Here is a 20,948-nt window from a genome sequence, read left to right on the forward strand (position 1 = left end):
GGCCGCTCCGCCGCCGCCGCCGCCTCCTGCCCCGGTGTGCGGTGCCTTGGTAACCGCGCCCCCGCAACCACCGGGCGGGCGGCGCTCGGGCGCCCCCTGCCGCGCGGAGGCGGGAACGCCGCGGGCCGCGCCGAACCCCGCTGCCTCCCTGGGCTGCGGCCCCGCCGGGCGCGGCCCCGCCTGGCCCCCGGAATGGCCCCGGGGTGTCCTCCGGCTCCCGGCCATCCCCCGTGCAACCCTGCGCGCCCTGGAGCTCGGCGGCGTGGCTGCTGGGACGCGATTACCAAGTCACCGCACACCGGGGCAAATGGGCCCGGGGCGAGGCGAGGGGCGGCAGGACGGCGTCAGCCGCTAGGTCCGTGTGGTAACCCACTGCGTGCTCCGGGCTCGGGAAAAAGCCTGATCCCTTCCGCTCCCCGTGCCCCTAACGGTCGACAAGTTTGATCATTTTTGAAGATGAAATATCGAGCTTCGCAGTTGCCTCAGAGGATGTAAGAGCTGAGGGAAAGGAGAGGGACGGCAGATCAGGAGACAGGAAAATTTCACTTCATCGCTAAGCTTTGAGCAGGCTGTTAATCTGCGATCTTATTGCAAAAATATGGAGAGGAAGGTACAAACTGTGGTGCCATCTGTAAGAACATGCTTTCCACAAGGTGGACTCTGGGAGGCCATGCCTTGGTCCTGCTGCTCCATAGGTACCCCAAAACAGTACATGGGATCTGTTTCATGTACCTTGCACGGTCTCTCTGAACACTGACCAGCCCAGGACCACTGTGTGCCGCTCCATCCTTAGTCGCATAGCCCTTGCGAGCCTGCCATCAATAGCATGAGTGGTGCGGCTGCTCTGTGTTACACATAGCAGTGTACACCCTCTGGCTCCCTGGGCCCACAGACTGCAAACCCAGGGCCACGTGTTTCTCCTGAAGGCTGTGAACATGCAGAGCAACACAGTCCCATGCTACATCTACTCCTGAGACTGAAAACATTTCAAGGTTAAACTGTCTTAAACATGCTGAAGAGGTAGGACTGCGCAGAGCATTTAATCACATCAGCCGAAAATAGATTCAAATGGTGTCAAAACTGGCCTAGTCTGCCTACCCAAAAGTATGGTGGGAGCTTCAGCTGTAACACAAGTGACTACTATGCTTAGTGGAAAATAATTACTTTAGAATCATGGGGTTTAGGGCTACTGGAGACCTAGCAGTCATTTCACCTCTTTTCCGGTATACTTAAAGACATTTCATTTCACCTGTTCTTCCCCTCGACCTCTCCAATTGAACCCAATATCTAGCTTTTAGCTACAGTCTATCTTCCAGAAAGGTACTCAGTCCTGCTGACACAATCAAACTCACTGTTTCCCTGGATAGCTTGTTTCCATGGTTAATCCTTGTTTAAGAGCTTGCATCTGGTTTAGACTCATCAAGCTCCAGTGCCTTTAAGTTAGTGATACATTTTTCTGTCATAGAGAAAGAACTACACAATACCTGATACCCTCTGTGGTAGTGGCTGTACACCTCAGTTAGGTCACCTCACAAGTGTCTGTTCTGCATGTTTTCAGGATACCTTGTTACATGAGTGTTTTTTAGGTGTGTAAGTGTCTATTAGAAAGACAAGATGACAGCATGTGGTAGTCATGCAGATATCCCTTTGTCCCTGAATCCATTTTGTAGACAAAGTACAAGTACAGGCAGTCATGCACAACCAGTCTATTATTCTCTACAGATTTTCTGTAGGCTTACATGAAGAAAGCTTTCCTTTTTTACAGCTTTACAAGTAGATTTTTATGCTTATATATAATTTCCATATACCTTTAAACATCAAAACTTCATATGTCACTATATGAAGTTTTTTCTGTAATCAGAAAAAAAAACAACAAAACACTTTTTTGAGGTATCCAAAATGTTGAACTAGCTTCTACTCTTAAGAGCACAGTGACACCTAAAGGCTAGCCTATTGGTCCTGTCTGGCTGTGTTCCAATCAATACTGCAACTGCAAGTCATGCAGGTACATACACTTCAACTGCCTTCTCAGTGGTGGCTTAAATACTGACAGTGAATAGCTGTGGCAGTACCAAGCTAAGTATGAACTGCAAATGATTCTTGAGAACAGGGCAAATAGTCAGGTGGTTAACACATATGGATATCTCTAATTTTGTCACTATACAGCTAAATGTTTCATTTGAAGGAGCTCAGTGTGCAGTACACATACCCTGATCATTTTATATCAATATCCTTTGACTGACTTTTGAGGCTTCACTATATTCATCCTTACTCCCTGTCTTTTTGCCTCAACAATGGCTTATGCAACTAGGACAAATGTGTAGCCATATGTCTGCCCTTATTGTGTCATAACTGAGAGCTTATTAGTCTATTTCAGATAGTTTTGGTAGGGACAAGATACAAATTTTATGTGAATAAGTAGATAGCTAGAGGCAAGAGAGCCTGTAATGGTCTCTAGATGCGTCCTGATTGAAAGAAACATTGTAATGTGAGCTCAGCTGTTACCCAGCTCAGAGTTCACACTAGGCACAGCCTTCTGCAAACACACTGAGTTGGTAATTCTGAAAAGCATTTTGGTTTGAGTTTAACACATATAAAACACCAGTCTGTGTAAAAACAAAATTGGTTTCACCCATCCGACAATGCTGTAATTTTTAAAGAGATTTCTAGTTACTGTAAATCAGCACTAAAGAGGAAATAGTGTCAACATTTTCCTATTACACAAAATGTTTTGTATCACATCTGTATGCCAGCAAATCCACAATGTCTGTCCCTTCTTTTCCATTTCACATGGAAGTTGCTTTATTAACTTTTCAGAATTTCACTGCACTTTGGTACAAAGATTTGAATTATTACACTGACCTCCATAAAACTATTAGTACTCAACTGAATGTATCCAGTTGTGGGAACTACAAAAAGGGAATTGTTCCTTTTCCTTTGTTACTTTTGTCAGATTTGTACCATCAGTTATTGTTTTCTTCTGCTCCTCATGATCATTCTAGCCATTACTGGAAGCAAAAAGAACTAAGTAGAAAACAGAATCGGTGGCTCCTCCATGTGTACACTCAATCCTGTTTCTGCATTTGACATCTAACATTCATTATCCATTAACAGAAAGCACAATGCCTTCTGCCATGCCAGAATATCAGATGTGCTGCTTTCAACATTAAAACCCACAAAGTTAGGATAATATCATTATCATGAAACTCAAAATTTCCAGAAATTTTGGATGGATCTGGTTCACTGGCTAGACTTTTGTTCAGAGGAATAATATTTTTTTTTCAGTGCTAAAGAATGTTCATGAAGATCTTCGTTACACAGGAAGGAATGAAAGAAGAGGGCATAGCAGCAGAATAAGGTAACCTTTCAGTTCAGCTTCTAGGAGGTCTCACCAACAAAGAAAGCAGGTCACAGGAAGGTCTCTTTTGGGAAGCACACTGCCAGGATATGTTGGGCATGACTACATCACGACATAACACATCCTTTTATTATCAAGTCTTTTGATATGGTATTTAGTTCCTGCAAGCAGCCTGTGAAATAACAGGGTTACAACAAAACTTGGGCTGCAGTAAAAATAGCAGTAGCACAGTCATATTGCATGCAAAACCACAAACTGTAGAAGGTCAAAACAGGAGAAAATAAAAATCGCAATTTAAAACATAATCTTTTATTTTTGAACCTGTTAAGAGCCATCTGGGATTTGGCTCCTCCTCTCTGCACACCCAGAGTTAGCAGTATTGATTGCAGACTCTCTGCAGCCTTGTCTATACGATCATTTTGCCTCCAGGCCAGCGCGTGTATTTTAGCCAAGCTCCCGATTTACCTACACTATTTCACAGATTCACAGAAACAATTAGGTTGGAAAAGATCTCTGAGATCATCGAGTCCAACCTATGGCCTAACACTACCATGTCAATTTGACCATGGCACTAAGTGTCACAGCCAGTCTTTCCTTGAACACCTCCAGGAACAGTGACTCTACCAGCTCCCTGGGCAGCCCATTCCAATATCTAATCATCCTTTCTGTGAAAAGATTCCTCCTAACGTCCAGTTTCAATCTGGTGCAGCTTGAGGCTGTGTCTTCTTGTCCTATCACTTGGTTACCTGGGAGAAGAGGCCACTCCACGCCTGGCTACAACCTCCTGTCAGGTAGTTGTAGAGAGAGATAAGGTCGCCTCAGCCTCTTCTCCAGGCTAAACCTGGAGCTGTAGCTATTTACTACAGCTTGGGCTAAACCAGGAGGCTCTTCACGGGAATTCACTGTCAGACCATGACTACCATTTGCTTTCTTGGGGTACTGATGAGCCCCAAAGCAACCGCACCCCTGCACAAGACGGGACAGCCCAGCCGGCGGCTCTGCCCCAGGGGCTCAGTCGGGATATCGCGTCGCTCTCGCGGCTCCGGGCCCGCCCGGAGCGCCGACCTGGAGCCGGAGTCGGCGCCGCTCCCTCAGCCCGCCCCGCCATGTTGGCGCGGCCCCGAGCCGGCGGGGCGGTGCCACCCGCCCGCACTTCCGCGGCGGCGGCGGGCGGTACGTGGTGTCCGCGGGCCGGGCGGGCAGGGCTGGGCGGCGCGGCGCGGCCGTGCTCCGGCGGCGTGGGGGCCCTCGCCATTGCCGCAGCCGGCCGGGGGGAGACACGGCACGGGGGGCGGCCAGCGCAGCCCCACCGGGCCTGAGCTCGGGGGAGGCCGCGGCGGGGCCGGCGCTGCCATAGCGGGCGTGCAGCTGCCGGGGGAGCTTTGGTATCTCAAGATTCAGACGAGTGGGGGAGACAATTCTGACCATCAAAGTAGAGCTATCTTACAGGAGGAAAGGGTTTAACGTTTACACAGGTTAGAAACGGATTTATCCTCGCTCTTCACTCCCCACTATAGCTTTTATTGATTTCATTTAAAAACGCATCATCAGCATGCCTCCTGGTCTTTCCTTACTAAGTGGTGCAGGCTCCTTCTGCAGCTGTAATAAGAATCTCAGTACAGCCTCCAAGATTATTTAGTTTCTTTGGTTTCTTATTTTGGACAGCCTAAATCTATGACAGCATTTCTCCCTTTTAAAAATACAGATGCATTTGAAATAGCTGACTAAAAGTATATTACCTCAAGTGGAGACTGGGGTTAAACAACATTTGTGACCTGGCTAAAAGAGAAACCTGAGCTTCAGATCAGTTTGTCAAAAGATGTTTTAAACTTTAAATTGTCGATAGTACCAGTTGAACAAGGACACAGATAGTTTTCAATTCTGGTTGCATTTTGCAGTGATAAAGGAGATAAACAAGAATACCAGGCAAATACAGTTTTACTGAGATTAGTTAGTTCAAGAAGAGTTTAAAAATGGTGGTGAATTTGCAGAAGAAAAACTTGATGAGGATTTAGTTTTGTAAAGCTTGCAAAATTCATGCTTATGATTTCCATAAAGCACATTTGACTAATTCATCTTCATGTTTTAGAGTGATGCCGTCTACTTAAATTTCACAAAACTGATGTTGTTAAAGAACAAATTATTAAAATAGGTTTCCAACCAAGAGTCAGAAACCGTTTTGCCACGGGCTCAGTGCCTTCTATAAATCTAGGAGTGGATGTTGTGTTGACAATAATTGGCAAGTGGATATGATCATGTCAAGGAAATGAGCACATTTTGATGTCTAATTGGAGTTCAGTAATGGTTTTTTAAACTTCAGCTCTTCAGCTGTTAGACGTTATCTTCTTTTCAGGGAAGCGGATGCAGTTGCTAATTGTTTTTGAAAGTGAAATCAGACACCTCCAAATCAATATATACAAGCTTCTGGAAGAATTGATATCCTGTCCAAATAGTTAAGACTTGTATTGACTATTCAGGATCTCAGTTGTTCTTCCCTAAAGTAGTTTATAGATCTTGCCAAGCTAGATGGAACAGAGGAGATGATATCAAGAGCAACCTGGTTTTCTGACTTTTTAGGATGTGAAAAACAAGGAGGTTACCAGTGACCTTGAAGTCAAAGTAGAGGCATAACACCATAATTATTAATAATAGTGAATTTCAAACTGTATAGCAATTTAGCTCTTACCCTGCCCTCTAGATCCAAGAAATATTAGACTTTCTGCTTTTATTTTGCAGTCTTTAAAAGACTTGATTAAAGCCTTCAAATAATTTTGTACATGAGGTTTTTGATACTTTGTGTTCTTTGGTGATAGTGACATTGGGTTTTTGTCAAGCACTTTTGCTGCCATCATTCTTCTGCTTTGTTCCCCAATCACGTATTCCTCGCTTTTTCTGCAGAATCTCTAACTCCTACAATAAATACCTCTACTTTTTAAAACCTCACTGCTAAGCCAGACACATTGAAATGCGAGTAAGTTTATTGGGTTGTTGCTCTCATCTCTACATTATCCCTGCTATTTCATTGATTACATTTGCACTGAACCTTTAAGGTTCCTTCTACCTCAGTAGTCTTTTAGAATGTTCAGTCTGCTGTTATGGGATTCCTCACCTGATGTTTTGTACAGAAACAAAATACTCAAACTTTGAGCAGCACTTCTTATCAGTGTGAACAGGACAAGTGTTGTAAATATGACTTGTAGAAATGAGCTTGTAAGTCTTTAAAGTGAGTGGTAGAGTAACAGAGGAAGCAAGATAGTTTTTTAAGTGTAACAAAATCTCAGAAAATTGTGAAAAACATAACCTTTTTTCTTGTCCATCAGGATCTCATAATTATAAGAAGCAGCCAGATACATATCTAGAACCACTAGTTTATTATACATGAAAACTAGTGCCAGTTTGATACTTAGAACTTCCACAATTAGTAACAGATTGCTTTTCATTCTGTTATTTTACTTCTTTTGCCCTGTTTTCCCTAATGCTTAGTATTTTTCTCTGTTTTCTTCTTATTCACTGCTGGGAATTAGGCTGGAAAACCAGTGCTACATATGAATGGGGAGAGGTTGAAAAACAAGCTCTGGCTGTATTTGTTTATTTTATTTTTTTTGTAAAGTCTTTCCTCTTAGAGAAATAAGGGGTGATAGATAAAAAGCACAGAACAGAACTGTTCTCTACTAATTCTCAATTCCTGTTTACAGAGATTTGAACCTTTATGTTTTCAGGGAAAGAGAAACTTGACATGAGGAAAAACACCATGAGGCTTCTCTGTACTTCACTTTCTCTTACCATGATTTGCTGGCTATCTGAAGGTACCTTGTCAAAAACAGATGCAAAGAAAGGCGCTACAAAAAAGCTGGAAGAAAAGGTAAGAGAAATAACAGAAATGCTTTTCTTGTCTAACATGCACAGTGAACTAATTGAACTTTGGTAAATGGACTCTACTTCTGTGAGAACAGTGTTAATGCATTTCCGTTGAAGCTTATGCTCACAAATAAGACTCTCTGAAACTGTCCTTTTCTTTAGCTTTTTTGGGTGTCTCAAATGGTTCACTCCTTAAACCAATATGATGTAGACTTCTGAAGCTCTATCCTCCACGCAAGCTGCAGAAGCAGGAAGTTTTTGTCCCCTCAGGAAACATACTTCCATCCCTTTGGAAGGTGGAGTGGGGAACAGTAATTTGGGCCAAGAACACTAGATCATTTACTGGTGGAATGGAGCCTTACCAGTGGGAAGGCTGTATCCTGTTAGAAGAGTTTGAAGAGCCTTCTAACCAGCAACTCCTTTGCAGGCAGAAATTATTCAGAGTCCCCCCGTAATCAGTGCAAGCAGAACCAACATGCTCAATTCTCTCTTCAGTTGCCAAGCATATTATTGTTTCCTATCATTATGGATATACATCTCTCATTGTTTGTGTTACTTGCTTGCTCAACACCTACCATGAAGAAAATCTAGTCTTCAGTAGTGAGGATAATATAAAGAGTTAAGACAGGTCATATCTCCACATTCCTTATGCTGAATCAATAGGTGATTATTGTGTACTCACCATACACACCTTATTAGTTGTTCCCACTCTTTTTATCTGCTAAAACTATTTGTGCTGGTTTTGTTGAAGCATCTTCCCTAAGGAAAAGTGTTTAAAACCTTGACCTTCAGTAACTACAATGTAGCATTCTCAGACTAAAATGTAACAAGTTTAAAAGTAGTCTTCAAATTCTTGGTTAAGAAGTCCTAACCTTTTTTTATTACTTTGGGGGTAACGTGGCAGAAAGCATCGGCCAAAGAGTAGAACACCATCAGCTGTCATGAATGATGTTCTTTAATCTTATCATGTCTTGATTTTTGTTTGCGTTTATATGCTTTTTGCCTTCCAAACAAACTAAGTTTACTGAGGATGACAAATAATTTCTGAGGACTAACATGTTTCAGTTTTAAATCAAACTGTTCTGCATCCTTTTAAATGGAGTGCTCAGAGTTTAATGAAGTGATTTGTTATTTTGTTTTGTTTAAAGTCTGTTGCTATTGAAAGTGGTTATTTCATCTAACTGATAATTGTCTTCTCTTCACAGATGCTGCATTCTGATAAAAATGTACAGGACCGGGGACTGGTAGTTGTGGATCCAAAAGCAAAGGATATAATACGGGAACATAGAAGTTATTGCTCCAAGAAGATGAAGGAAAGACATTTCTCAGGAGATGTTCTGGGATATATTACTCCTGTAAGTTGATACAATGAATAAAATTCATGCTTTGAATGGGTGAGCAGCAGATTGTGCTATCCTGCAAGCTTGCATCCCTGCTTTAGAAGCATTTTTATAATAACGAGAACTGCTGATCAAACACAGCCAAATAGCTAGAGGATTATTTGAGAGCTGGCTTGGAGTTCCGGTGGTCTCAAACCCTTGTTCTCTCATCTGTCTCTTGAAGGATGTCTAGGTCATATTGTTTTTCTTCTCACTGTTGTTGAGGAATACACTCAGTGCTGATAGCTGGGTATGCAGCTGCAGTGTGAGCTGCAGGTTGTGCCCTGGGTGCAAGGAAGTGGTGGCAGCTCATGCTGACCCTTTGCATCACGAAGAGCACAGGGACTTGTGGCACCCAGGTGACCAGGCACTCAAATGCAGCAGGAGTTGATGACTCAGCAGGAAGACCCCAAACTGTCATGGGCATAAACTGTGGGGGTACAAAATCCTGGGGATTCCTTTTTTGGGGGTCTTGTCATAATTAAATTGCTTTAAGGATCCAGACATCTGAGTCTCTGCTGTGGGAAGCTCAGGGCTGAGCTGGTAGGGAAACTAGTCTGACTGTGAGTGTGGGGTGTGCAGGGAGACAAGATGGGCACCTGTCAGTCACTGGAACTGCCCGATGTGACGGGGCCCCGGTCCCAGGAGTGAAAGTCTGGGGTGGTGGGACTGTGACTCCTAGAGTGACTCCTGAGTGGTCAGACAGCAAAGTTTCCTTAAGAGTGGTTGTAACAGTGATGATAGTATTCTCTTGTTGCTGACGAACCAGGTGAAGCTGTAGTGAAGTCAGGATAAGAGGGCTACTAAGTGTCCTCACGCTGCAGCTGTCATCTTGAACCTTCTAAATCAACACCTAAAAATTATATGCTGCTATGGAACTGATCTCCTTTGCTATCCTGTCTTACTATTATTCAAAACATTCTTTCTTGAATAATAAATGTTTCATCCTTTTGTTTAGAAGGATGGTTTTCACTTGTTTCAGTCTTACATGACTTAAATCCAAAACTGTGTTGGAGCCTACATTCAGGTTTCTGTAGTTAAGAATTAGCACGATTTGCACAATTTGTCTTTCATGTAGCTACCAGAGTTTCCAGAGTACTTCCTTATTTAAGGAAAAATAATGTCCCAGAAGGTTTCTTCAAATGAACAAATAGGGATCTAGCAGATGATTACATTTGTGTTAAAGAATTTATATTGGTCAAAAGTAAAGTGTATATCTTGCTTCTGAGTCTCTCACTTTTTTTTCTCACTTGTTTTTCAAGTGGAACAACCATGGCTATGACATTGCTAAAATATTTGGGAACAAATTTACACTAATCTCGCCAGTTTGGTTACAAGTGAAAAGGAAAGGGAAGGAAATGTTCCAGTTCACCGGGCTCCATGATGCTGATAAAGGTATTATTTTCTTTTCCTTTGAATATGAATTGCAGCATTGTTGCAGACTACGTGGTTTTTGCTGGCTCTACCTCACGGTGAAGTACTTTAATCTATTTCATTTCTCTGAGAGTTTTTTTTCGGAGTGAACTTCTTTCTGTCCCCATCTGCTACCACAATCTCCTTCCCAAGTGGGAAGATTGGCTTTTCCACCAGGCTACAAAGCCCCTCTTAAAAAATGGAAGGGACAAAGAGTCTGTATAGGTAGAAATAGTCTTTGGTGTTTGCACTGTGCAGTTGTTTACCTGTTGTGGGGTTTGGTTGTTTTTTTTTTTCTTTGCAAAAAACCTCTAGGTGAATTTGTTTTGGAAGTGGAAGCTTAATTTAATTTGAAGAGAATTTTTCCCTTCATTGTCAAGAAACTGGCAGCAAGTTCAAATTTCAGCTAGAATGTACTAGATTATGGGTTTGAACTTGATTGAATGTGGAATTTCATTTGAAACACCTGTGATTCTTACCATGTTGGTGCCTGCTACCAAATTCATCCTAGTCAATGACTGGCAAGAGGAGTGGATGGGACACTTTAAAGTACCATCAGTACCCAAAACATTGCTCCCAAGTGATGCTTGGTGACTCCAAAAGTGTTGTTCTGAGTAGGCAGTAAGGTAGTTTCCATAGTGAGGCAGAACTAAGCAGCAGGGAGGGACTGGGTAGGGACTATTGTAAGACTGTAGTAAAGCTGTGGTGCAGGTTAATAGCTTTAAATTCTGTTTTTGTCTGTGTTGATTGTGAACTAGTAGTCAGTGTCAGAAATATACGTATAATGAATCTATGCTACTTTATTTGAAGAATGCTTGAAAATATATCATCATTGTCAACATCATTTGTATTTTAAGAGTTGTCTTAATTAATGCTGTTTGACAGGCTGGATGAAAGATGTCAGGAAAACCTCCAAAAACATCAAAATAGGTGAGCCTCTGTTTTGTGTTTGCTTGCTTGCTTTCTTACCTTCTTTAACTGCCAGCAGAGCAAAGGAAGGCTTTGTTCCGGGTGTGTATGGGAGAAAGGGAGGTTACCTTAGCACAGTCTGAGAAGGAACATGTCTGAGAAGAAAAATAAAAGTAGCTAACTATAGATAGTTAAGTAACTGAAGTGTTGACCTTCTTGGTGCCTTAACGTTTTGCCTTAACCTCTTGTCTCTGGATAAGTCTTGGTTCACAGGGTCCTCACTGGAGGGATACTTAGTAATAACATTTTATGCCTCCCCAGGGAAAGCAGTCTTCAGACTTGTTGCTCAGGGTTCTGTGTGGTTACAAAGAAAAAAAATCAAAATCGAATCAATCAGAATTTCCTTCATGATAGTAGAAAAGTCCTACTTTGTCTCTTCTCCCCTTGAAGCTGGGAATTCATGGGATGTGCTACAGTGTGTGTCTTTAGGGAAAATAGCAAACATCGCTATAGAGATTCTACTGTGCCAGACTTCTTACATTTGTCTATAGCAAGAATTCTGTGGAACTGTGAAACACTTCTTGATTCAGAAGGGAGTATGAAGTTTGAAATGCATTAGAAAAATTGAATGCTCAGTCAGATATTTTAAAGTACTTCAGCTGCCAAGGTACAAAGCCTTTGAAATCTCTCTATACCCTTCTAAAATACTCTTTTACATCCTTGGTAGGTAGAAAGGGCTTAGACATAGCTCCATAAGAGTTGTTGACTTTTCCAATGGGCATAATTTTTGACTGCTCCAACAACAATTTTCCTGATTGTGTAAGTTTTTTATGTTTTGTGTTTTTAGAAAAAGAAATTATATGAGCTCAAGTGCCTACTTTTCCCAGAATTAAAAATTTGCCATAGGGCCTTGAAATGAGTAGAAATGTGAAGTAATGCAGGGCTGAGTACAAAAGAGTAAATTAGAGGTGAACTTTTTAACCTTGTTATTGTGGTAGAAGAGATGCACAACTTACAGATTACTGTCTAATATTGGGGCTTTACTTGGGGCCCTAAGTGGTAGTTCAATTAAGGTAGTTCAATCTAGTTTTCTTAAAACTTGCATAAGTGTCACCTTTAACTAAACTTAAAATGAAGAAGAATGTTCTACAACATCAATTTATCTATGCTGCTGAAGCTGGTCAGAGTGAAAGAGCAATGATCTTAGTCATGGGATATGATGTTTACTGGTATCTCTGCTTCTATCTGCTGTATTCTGTTTCTGCATAATTTTTCCAGTGTAGATAATAAATTCTTAATTTTCACTACTGATTGATGGCTTTGCTTGATAGTGCCTCGAATTTTGTTTGATGGCTGGACTTATCAGGACTTTGAGAGTGTTTTTGGCAGTGAAGATGAGATAGAGGAGCTTTCCAAGAACATGGTTCTGCTAGCCAAGGTGAAAAGACTTTTTATGATACTTATAAAATAGTGTGTGATGATATTTGATTCCTTTTGTGATGGGTGTTTTCTCATTTCTAGTGATTTTATATTCTACAAAATAAAATTCTGCTCAAAACAATAATAAGGTGGGATTCTTAATAGTGTGTTCTAGTACGTGTCCAATTCCTTTAAATATGAAGTGCAGCATGTTTAAGTGCAGTTAAGGACAAGTCTAACATGAGACTACATAACCCTGATCAAGATAACCTTGTTCAGTTATTATTGACAGCTGCAATGGTGACCTTTGCTTGCTATAAATTGCTTCTTTTACATTTCTATTAAAAATGTAATTATTAAGCAGGGGCTAAACTGCTTAGTGGCATTTTCTGATAGCAGAAAAAGGGTCATGGGTGCAATGAATGCTGTTTTTCTGTACAGGAGTTCACTCAGGCCCAGTGGCTAAGGAGCCCCTTTTAATACCAAGAATAACTCCCTGGATACCTGTTATTGAACAGTTTTGCTCAGGTCTGATAAACCAGTTTCCTCAAAATATCAAGAGGCTGGGGAGAGGAGGATGAATTCTTTAAGGAATGGTTACTGTTTGCTGAGGTTTATCTGGGCAGCCCCTTACCTGATGGCTTTAGAGCTATGCATGTGTAGGACTAGACAAGTTGCACCCAAAAGACATTCAGCTTTGGTGGTTGATTCATGACAGCCTACCTAATTAGTGTCAGAATAAGATTTCTCACTTGCTACATGATGTGAAGAAATCTTACTGTGCTCTGAGGAAGATGAATGTAGAGCTAAACTGAGTAGTTTCTTAAAATTTGTAACCAGTACATCAATTTTAGGTCCTCAATAACAGTTGACCTCTTAAGGAGGTCAACTCAAGTACAACAGTATCCTTGATCATGCTTAGCATAAATTATCACCAGTGAGATTAATTGTGGGAAATATTTGGAATCACGTCTATGCCGAATTAGCATTTACATGTTTAGACTCAAGAGCTAATGAGGTTTTTTTCCCCAGTATACAAGTAAATGTGTGTCAAATGATTTGCTTAACAACCAATTGTCTCATTAATGTCTGAATTTTCCCAGTCCAATTTTGGTTTATTCTGTAAGAGTAGAACTCACAGATAACTAATAGAGATTTTTAACTTTTGCATATTTGTTAAATAATTTGTGCTTTTCTTGGACTTCTTCATGAAGTTAAAGGTGAAGCTGGTATAAGAATACAAAACATGTTCAATCTGTTAATAATACAAGACAAACTACAGAACTGTGTGCTTTGATAGTGTATTATCATCTCTGATAGAAGCATAATGAAAAGCATGGTTTTTAACTGTGTATTGTTGTCAAATCTCTCTATTTAGAATGAAAATTTTGATGGTTTTGTAGTTGAAGTTTGGAGTCAGCTGGGAAATCAAAAGCAAACGTGAGTATGAGTCTCTAGGATGCAATTCCTAAAAATCTTTCAAAGCATCTTTTTAATTTGTCCATGTTGAATTTGTCTTTATAAACAAATACACTTCATTCTAGAACAACTAAAGATTCTTCTGCTTACCTTAGAAAGAAATAGAGAGTTTACTCCACTCTATATGAACTCAAGGATTACATAATAACCTTCATAATGGACTTAGCAGCCCACATTAGCCTTTCGTGTTTGAGTTTTGCATGATGTTACTGTTGTAGCGGGGTGAAGAGGGTACCTCAGTTGCACATGCACATGTTGTCATTGGCCTTATCGTAACATTGACTGGTTTGGGTTACTGGGTGAAGCTTGGAAGTGTGTGGTGCTTTGATAGGAAACCTTCCAAACCTTTATAGAGATGTTTTAGACCTCCTGAAACTAAAAACAAAATCCCCAACCTGAAGTAAATCTAGGGAGAAACTGCTCCCAGTTCCTGCAAGCACAGTATATTTTAAACTTTGGTGTAGTTGATCTACCTTTTGGTAGCTATGCTATGAAGTTTCAGTGAGTCTGCATTTATTGTATCTGCTAAAACTAGAGGGCTTTTGTATATTAAACTGTTTCCTGACATATTCTAATCTGTTTTGCTTGAGCAAAAGCCCCTTGGCTGTTTTAACAACTTGAACAGAGTTAAGGTAAGGCAAGCTACATACTTCTGCTTTGTGAGGAAAAGGCAGAATATGTGGTGAAATGAATGATTCGGTGCAGCAATCTGAAGATTTTGTGTTAGTTTCTCAGGAAATTCAGGCATCCATTTCCCTAAAGCACAGTATTTTTACCAGATCTCTCTTGCCTAGATGTCTGGGGGAAAGTAGCTTAAAGCAAGCTGCACAGAATGCAGACTTCATTGTGGAAGATTTCACCTTTCAAAAATGGTTACTTTGTTATCCTGTTTAGGGCAAATGTTGCTGACTGAGGGCATATAAATTACTTCTCTAACTGAGTGCGGTGTTAACAGTCCTGCCTTACACTTGGGAACAAAAAATTGGAACTGCAGAATCTTTGTAGCTTTGTCGGGGCTCTGCCAATTGCACTAGAATGAGTAATCCTTAAGCGAGATGCTCTTGCTCATAATTAGGTAATTTGCCAGGTTGTTCCTAAGAGTTGATCCCTATAATGAGCTCTGAACCTATTGCAGTGTCTTAATAAGACAGACAAGAAGGTGATTCAAGCAATTAGTAACTGCCAGCCAGAAGCTGGGAGTAGTGGTCATTTTATCTACTGTGCTTACGGTATTTCAGTAAAATTGATGCTTTTCCTGTTAGTTAACTTAACACAGATGTAAGACAGACTATGTAACTGTAATTTTAAGACTCACTGAAGATCACTTTAAGCACACTGGTATGAAAGTGCTGTATTGCAAATGACACACAGAAGCAAAACATAACTTTTCTATTAGCTCCAGGGTGAGTTTATTTGTGGCATGGTAAAAAATGTTGCTCTCTGCCAGTAGTAATGCTTATCTAAAACAGTTTTGTTTGTCCCACCTTGTGTGATAAAAACTGTAGTAGAGGAGGTGCTACTGTTGAGTTGCTTTAGCCTTCAGTACCTGAGTGTTATTCAGGTAAAGCACCACTTACATATTCACTGTCTGTCTGTTATTGATAGGAAGGATTGGGAAGTATTTTCCATAACTTCAGAGGAGAGGGTTTTTCTCATACAGTAGAATGGTAACTGCATCCTTTACACTGAGGCAGTAATGTTTGATCATATGTGGCCACCTGTGAACAACTCTTTAGGATTATCCTAACACAAAATGGGTAACATTGTTTAGCACAAAAACATACATAGAAACAGAAGGTAGGAACTGCAAGTTTTCCTCCATTTCAAGACCAGTTTTGATTTAAATGATTCATTGTAAACTCCTCTGTGGGTTTTTCCTCCCTTTATTTCCACTTTCCTAGAAATGGTTAGACTGTTTAAGTTGCACAATGCCTTAGGTTGGGCTTGCCTCCTCAGAGAGGCATTCTGAATAAGGCTGATGTAGACAGAAAGCTGAAGGTAGGCTCGTGTGTGCAGTAGCAGCTGTTTTATGAAAGTAGGAGAATCACATCATTACATGGAAATTTTGTCTCACGATGCTTCTAAGTTATGGGACCAGTGTCTTCATTTTGAGCTTGCCTGTTTGCCTGTCACTTGCTTTAAAACTGGATGGCCCAGGTGTTTCCCTATCAATGTTGTTTGGAGTGAACAGCTGCTTTGAACAGATCTTAAGGGGAAAAATTGAGTGAACTTAGCACCTTGGCAAGCCTGTATTTTTATTGCACATTGAGTGCTGTTACTTTGGGATCTGTTAATTTTCTTTTGAGTAGCAGAGCAGAGTTATTTCTGATAAACGGGTAAGCATGGATGGTCTTCTGCTTCCACTGTCACTGTCGAAAGAGTTGCAGCAGCCCAATGCCCCCTTTAGCCCACGGAGTGGCAGTATTGTAACGTCAGTCATGCCTGATCTTCCTTCAGGTTTTGTCTCGAAAGTGACAAACATCAGCAGTAAAGCACGTTCTTAAGCTTGGAAGGCTGGGAGTTAGTTGACAGGTAGGTGTCAGCACAGAGATGAAGCCTAATCCTTTGGAAATGTGAAGTGTTCATAGAAAAGTATTTGTGTATGCTCCAAATAAAGCATCTGTCTTAACTGTTAGGTACAGTGTAGGCTTTCGTGATTCAGATCCTTCAAGGTCAAACATCTGAAAGTAGCTTAACCTACTTCTGGGTAAAGGCAAACAGATAGTTTGCCTACAAATTACTTTCGGAGCAGTCTGAAAATATAAGAAGACCTGCCTGGCTAATACAGTTTATTCATATTATTTAAAGTGAACATGTTTTAGCTTAAAAATAAAAGAAAAAATCAGATTTTTTTTTTCCCCTGAAATACAAGGAATAGTCTCACATAAGCAATTAGCAACAGGTTATTGAAACTCAACACAGGTGCCTAAAATAGATGGGGATATGCTGCAGCTGCCAGCTTGCCTTACAAAATGTTAGAGCCACGATGTGGATCTAAGGGAAAATATTTCACAGGAAATCATTATGGTGTTCATTTTTCAAAACCCAAAGTAAGTGGATATCTAGCTATGAAATTAATAAAATGGCACTCAATATATTTCATGTATCTTGTTGAGGGGAAAGCTATGGAAATTATTCCTGTCATGTTTTTAACAGTGTTATGGAGAAGGTCTGTGATCCTGTCCAATGTACTGCCTTAGTGGTGCAGGAACACCTAATATAGTACAGGTTTCTTTATCCCTATCTGTATCTTTAAAATTACTAGAGGGGCAGATTTGCTCATGGAACTTTTGTGCCTGATAAGGTGTTTCAGCTACTGAATGAGTATCCACTCTCTAAAGACAATGTGCAGTGAGACTTTTTAGCACAGTGCACCTCAAAGCAGGTGAGTCTGCAAAAGAAACTGAAAACCTGCAAATTAGTGTTCTAACTCACTAATAAATTGGGTTATGATTTAAATACTACTTCATATATCAGAAAGGTGGATTAATTGAAGCTGAAGCTCTCTGCTCAATAGACCTCAGCTGAGCAAGTGTCTCCATGAGATACCTTTTTCAGTAGCTGAACCTGAATATTGGATGGACATCTTCCTAACACATGCTCTCCCTGTTGTCTTGATGTTGGGGCTTGAAACACTGAATTCCCTAAAGACTTTGTGACAATTAAATTCTGTAAGTGTCTTCATGTAACAAGGTAACAGTGTTAGCTTTTCTGTAACACATAAATCCTATGACCAGCCTCCTTAGGAACCTGTGATCACTGAGAATTTTTAAAATGAGGTAAATTTAGACACTCCTCTGTCAGCCCTTTGCACGTTTCTAGAAAACCTTTATGTTTTTGGTTACTCACTTCAGCTTTATAAATGAGTGGAAATTATTCCTTCAAGGCCTGAGGAATTATCTAAAAAGGGCTTTCAGTTTCCTATTTGTTCTAGCTGGCATTACAGGGAAGGTGAAATGTTGCTAAGAAGTTATGTCGCTGGCATCCACTAAAACATGAAATTCTGTGGTTTCATTCTAACTATGAATCTTCTGTTTTATGCCTTCTTAATCAGAACTAACTTAATCTGCTTTGGTTTTTTTTCAAGAACAAAAAATTTTCTGATCATTCCGGTTTGGTCTTAGGAATTGTTCTGCAGTGCGCAGCAGACTAATGTCTTAAATTATATCAATCTTTTGTGCTGCCTTCTTTTGCATATTCATTTAAATGTTGATTTTACCAACAGTATCGATTTTTATAAGAGAATTATATGCCTAAATATAGCTGCCTGGTTTCATGTGAGATACCCTAAGCAACCTGCTCTCTGGCTGTTCATGCAGGGTCCTCGATGCCTGGAGTCTTATACAACAACCCTGTATGCGTGCTTTTTATACTTTCAGATGTATAAAATGGCATTGGGTTCTTCTATTTAGGTTCTTAGATTTAGAAATACCCACTGTCTATCTGAAGAACCTAAATTGTCTTGGTATATGTGCATGAACCTCTTTTGGGGTCTTTATACTGACCGGTTTGGGTTCCGGTAGGCATCTAATACAGATACTTTGAAGTACCCTCTATAGCACTGGTGCCTGCTTCTTCCCTGTGATTTCTGGGTCTAGAACTATTAATATACAAATCACAGGGATATCAAACTTAATGTGAGATGAAGGACTGCATCTAACTGATGCTGCTTCCTGTCATGCCAGCAATTATTGCACAGTGAAAAAGTATTCAACTACCTGCCTCTTACTCTAACATATAGGACATTGGTTTCCTAGTAAAAATCTAAATGAGCCAAGATATCCTATGCAGATACCTCAATTCCAATGTGTTTTGCTGCTTCTAATAGTTTAAACCTGCTTCTTAGTTAAATAACTGTCTTTTTTTCTAAAACTTTATTGCCTGATTTTCCAATAAAATATTCCAAGTTATTCATCCTGTGGCATTTAAGTTTAGAAATGTACATGGCAGAAATATTGAGACCTGAGTAAGCAAAGGCTCTCCTGCTTATTTATTTAACAACTGAACCAGGACCATATCTAACTTGCTAATCTCAGTTGTGGGTTTACTGGGTGGTTTTTTTTCTCCAGACCTGGGTTGTGAAAAAGGCATGAATGTACTCATCAGAATCTCACAGCCTACATAAAAATCCACACAATATTCTGATCAGTCCAGCTTTAGTTGACAGATGGCACTGCCATCACACAGAATCAATCTGAAAAACGTGATTTTTTGTCACCACATGCTGCAGGCACTTGGTATCATGCAGAAGATGACCTTCAGACATCTTATTAACGTTGGTAGGAATATAAGAGGAAAAAGCTCTTCTGGCAATTGTATCCTTCATGTTAGTCCCTGAAAAGTTAATCTATTAATCAAAGATTTACCATAATTCACTCCAGTTTCTTGGTATTAACTAGGCAATGAAATGGCAGGAAAGGACATTTTCTTCTTCGACTAGACAGCTTTATTTTGTCCAATTTTCTTGACAAGGCATAAATTTTAGGGAGTACTGACTACCGGCTTGTGCAGAAAGGTGACTGAAGTTGGAAAGTTGCAGAGTTCTGAAGGGCCATGTAACTGAAGGGAAGGATATAACAGCCTTACATGTCTTCTGCAAGGCTTTTCAAATGCATCTACAGCCCATTCTTGTGCACTGAAGCAAACTGTACTACAAGATGTCCAAAACACAATAGACCAGCAATTCTCAAAAAAGTGATTTCTGTAAAAATAAGCTTCCCATGAGCTTTGGGTGATGAAAATTCGGAGATCTACATACTCTATAGGGGACAAGGTACTTTGAAATCATGAACACTTGGAAAATTGACCTGCCAAATGGTAGTGATCAGAGAAGGCCTGAAATAGTAGGAATGAAGTAGACCTTAATTAGCTCAAGATAGAGACTTAAAGCTGCCGATATTTTAGTACCTGCTTTGAAGTTAAACTTGGCTATGGTGAAGTCTCTGGTAAATATTTAATGAAGCTTTTTTAGGAAGATTGATTCTATTCCTACTTTCCTGTACCTCATTAAAATGTTTAAAATGTCAGTAGCTTTTCTTTCAAAGTTACCAATGGTAACATTGGAGAACGTTGTATTTAAACCACTGGAAAGCACTGTTGGGACACAGTAAAGTTTTAATTTATAGCACAGTAAATGAACGTTCTGCTATTGCTCTTTGGGGGAGAGGGGAAGACCGCACATTTTATTTATGTAATTTGTCTTGGCCGACACATGGAAGTGAGCCTAAATTAAGTCTTTAACTATTAATCCTGCCTGATTTGCTAAAAAGGTTTCAGGGCCCAGAGACATGGCTTGACAGGTAGTGAGTGGATATTAATCTGGGTTTCTTGAGCAAAAATCTGAAGTTGTCCAGCTACCCCTTTTCTTCTTGCTCTCCTCAAGTTCAAGGTAATTATTTTTTAGCCAGATCGATACTGCTTGAACTTGGTGGTGGGAGGAGAAAAAGTGGCTGTTTCAGTGTAGTCTGTCTAAGAGTCCCGAGTGCACCAACAATCCAAACTACACTCCTGCCTTTTTATCAGGCCACAGCCTTTTTATCAGGCCACAAATCTCTGTCCTGTGTTTACAGTTACAGGTTATGGTTCTACACTGTATGTTTTTCCACTTTTGAAATATGACTGCTTTTGTGTAGTAACTGTTCTCGTGGGTATGTCACGGCCTTTGTGGATCAGTTTTTGCCTCTGCTGGCCAACCACCAGTGTCTGACATTGCTGAGGAAGGCTGAAACCTTGAAATTAATATTTCTTTGAATTTCTGTTTTTCTTTGCATCTGGTTCAAAATAATCCCAACTGCTTTTCTTCTTATGCTTCAAAGCATTGCTATCTGGAATGCAAAATTTTAGGAGCTGAGGCAGATATGTGAAGATGCAGAATGGGAATGAGGGTATTAGCCTTATTTCTGAATGGAAAAGAAAAATATGTTATCTTGTTCTCTACCTATGCTAGTTCTTTTGTCCTATTCTGCCCTTCCTCTTATCCCCTCATCTTCTAAATAATTAAATTTAAAGTCAGCAAATGTTTTGCATGGTGTAGAGTTCTCTGAGTTCCTACAGCTAACAAAGGCAGCCAGGCAGAGAAGAGAGATCCCTGCTGATGAACACTGTAGAATAATCTCAGTGCCAGAGGAACTGAT

At 40.4% G+C, this 20,948-nt stretch overlaps 1 protein-coding gene across 6 annotated transcripts in view; it reads left to right on the top strand.

Annotated features, from left to right (window-relative positions):
* Nucleotides 1-265: 265 nt before the first annotated feature.
* CHID1 (chitinase domain containing 1) overlaps nt 266-20,948 on the top strand; it is a 106,210-nt gene continuing 85,527 nt past the window's right edge. The window contains exons 1-8 of one of the 6 annotated variants that reach the window (XM_027702815.1): nt 266-355; nt 3,286-3,358; nt 7,078-7,220; nt 8,422-8,571; nt 9,858-9,990; nt 10,894-10,938; nt 12,249-12,355; nt 13,715-13,776. In XM_027702815.1, coding sequence (XP_027558616.1) covers nt 7,095-7,220; nt 8,422-8,571; nt 9,858-9,990; nt 10,894-10,938; nt 12,249-12,355; nt 13,715-13,776 — 623 coding nt within the window. In that variant the 5' untranslated portion in view covers nt 266-355; nt 3,286-3,358; nt 7,078-7,094. Of the gene's footprint in view, nt 611-3,285; nt 3,359-4,482; nt 4,532-4,659; nt 4,834-6,256; nt 6,330-7,053; nt 7,221-8,421; nt 8,572-9,857; nt 9,991-10,893; nt 10,939-12,248; nt 12,356-13,714; nt 13,777-20,948 lie in introns of those variants that run through there. The other 5 variants (XM_027702798.1, XM_027702824.1, XM_027702806.1 and 2 more) reach the window with 5 other exon arrangements.

This window comes from Neopelma chrysocephalum, unplaced genomic scaffold, assembly GCF_003984885.1.
Source record: "Neopelma chrysocephalum unplaced genomic scaffold, ASM398488v2 Primary Assembly neopelma1_24, whole genome shotgun sequence".
In the NCBI taxonomy this organism is placed as follows: Eukaryota; Metazoa; Chordata; class Aves; order Passeriformes; family Pipridae; genus Neopelma; species Neopelma chrysocephalum.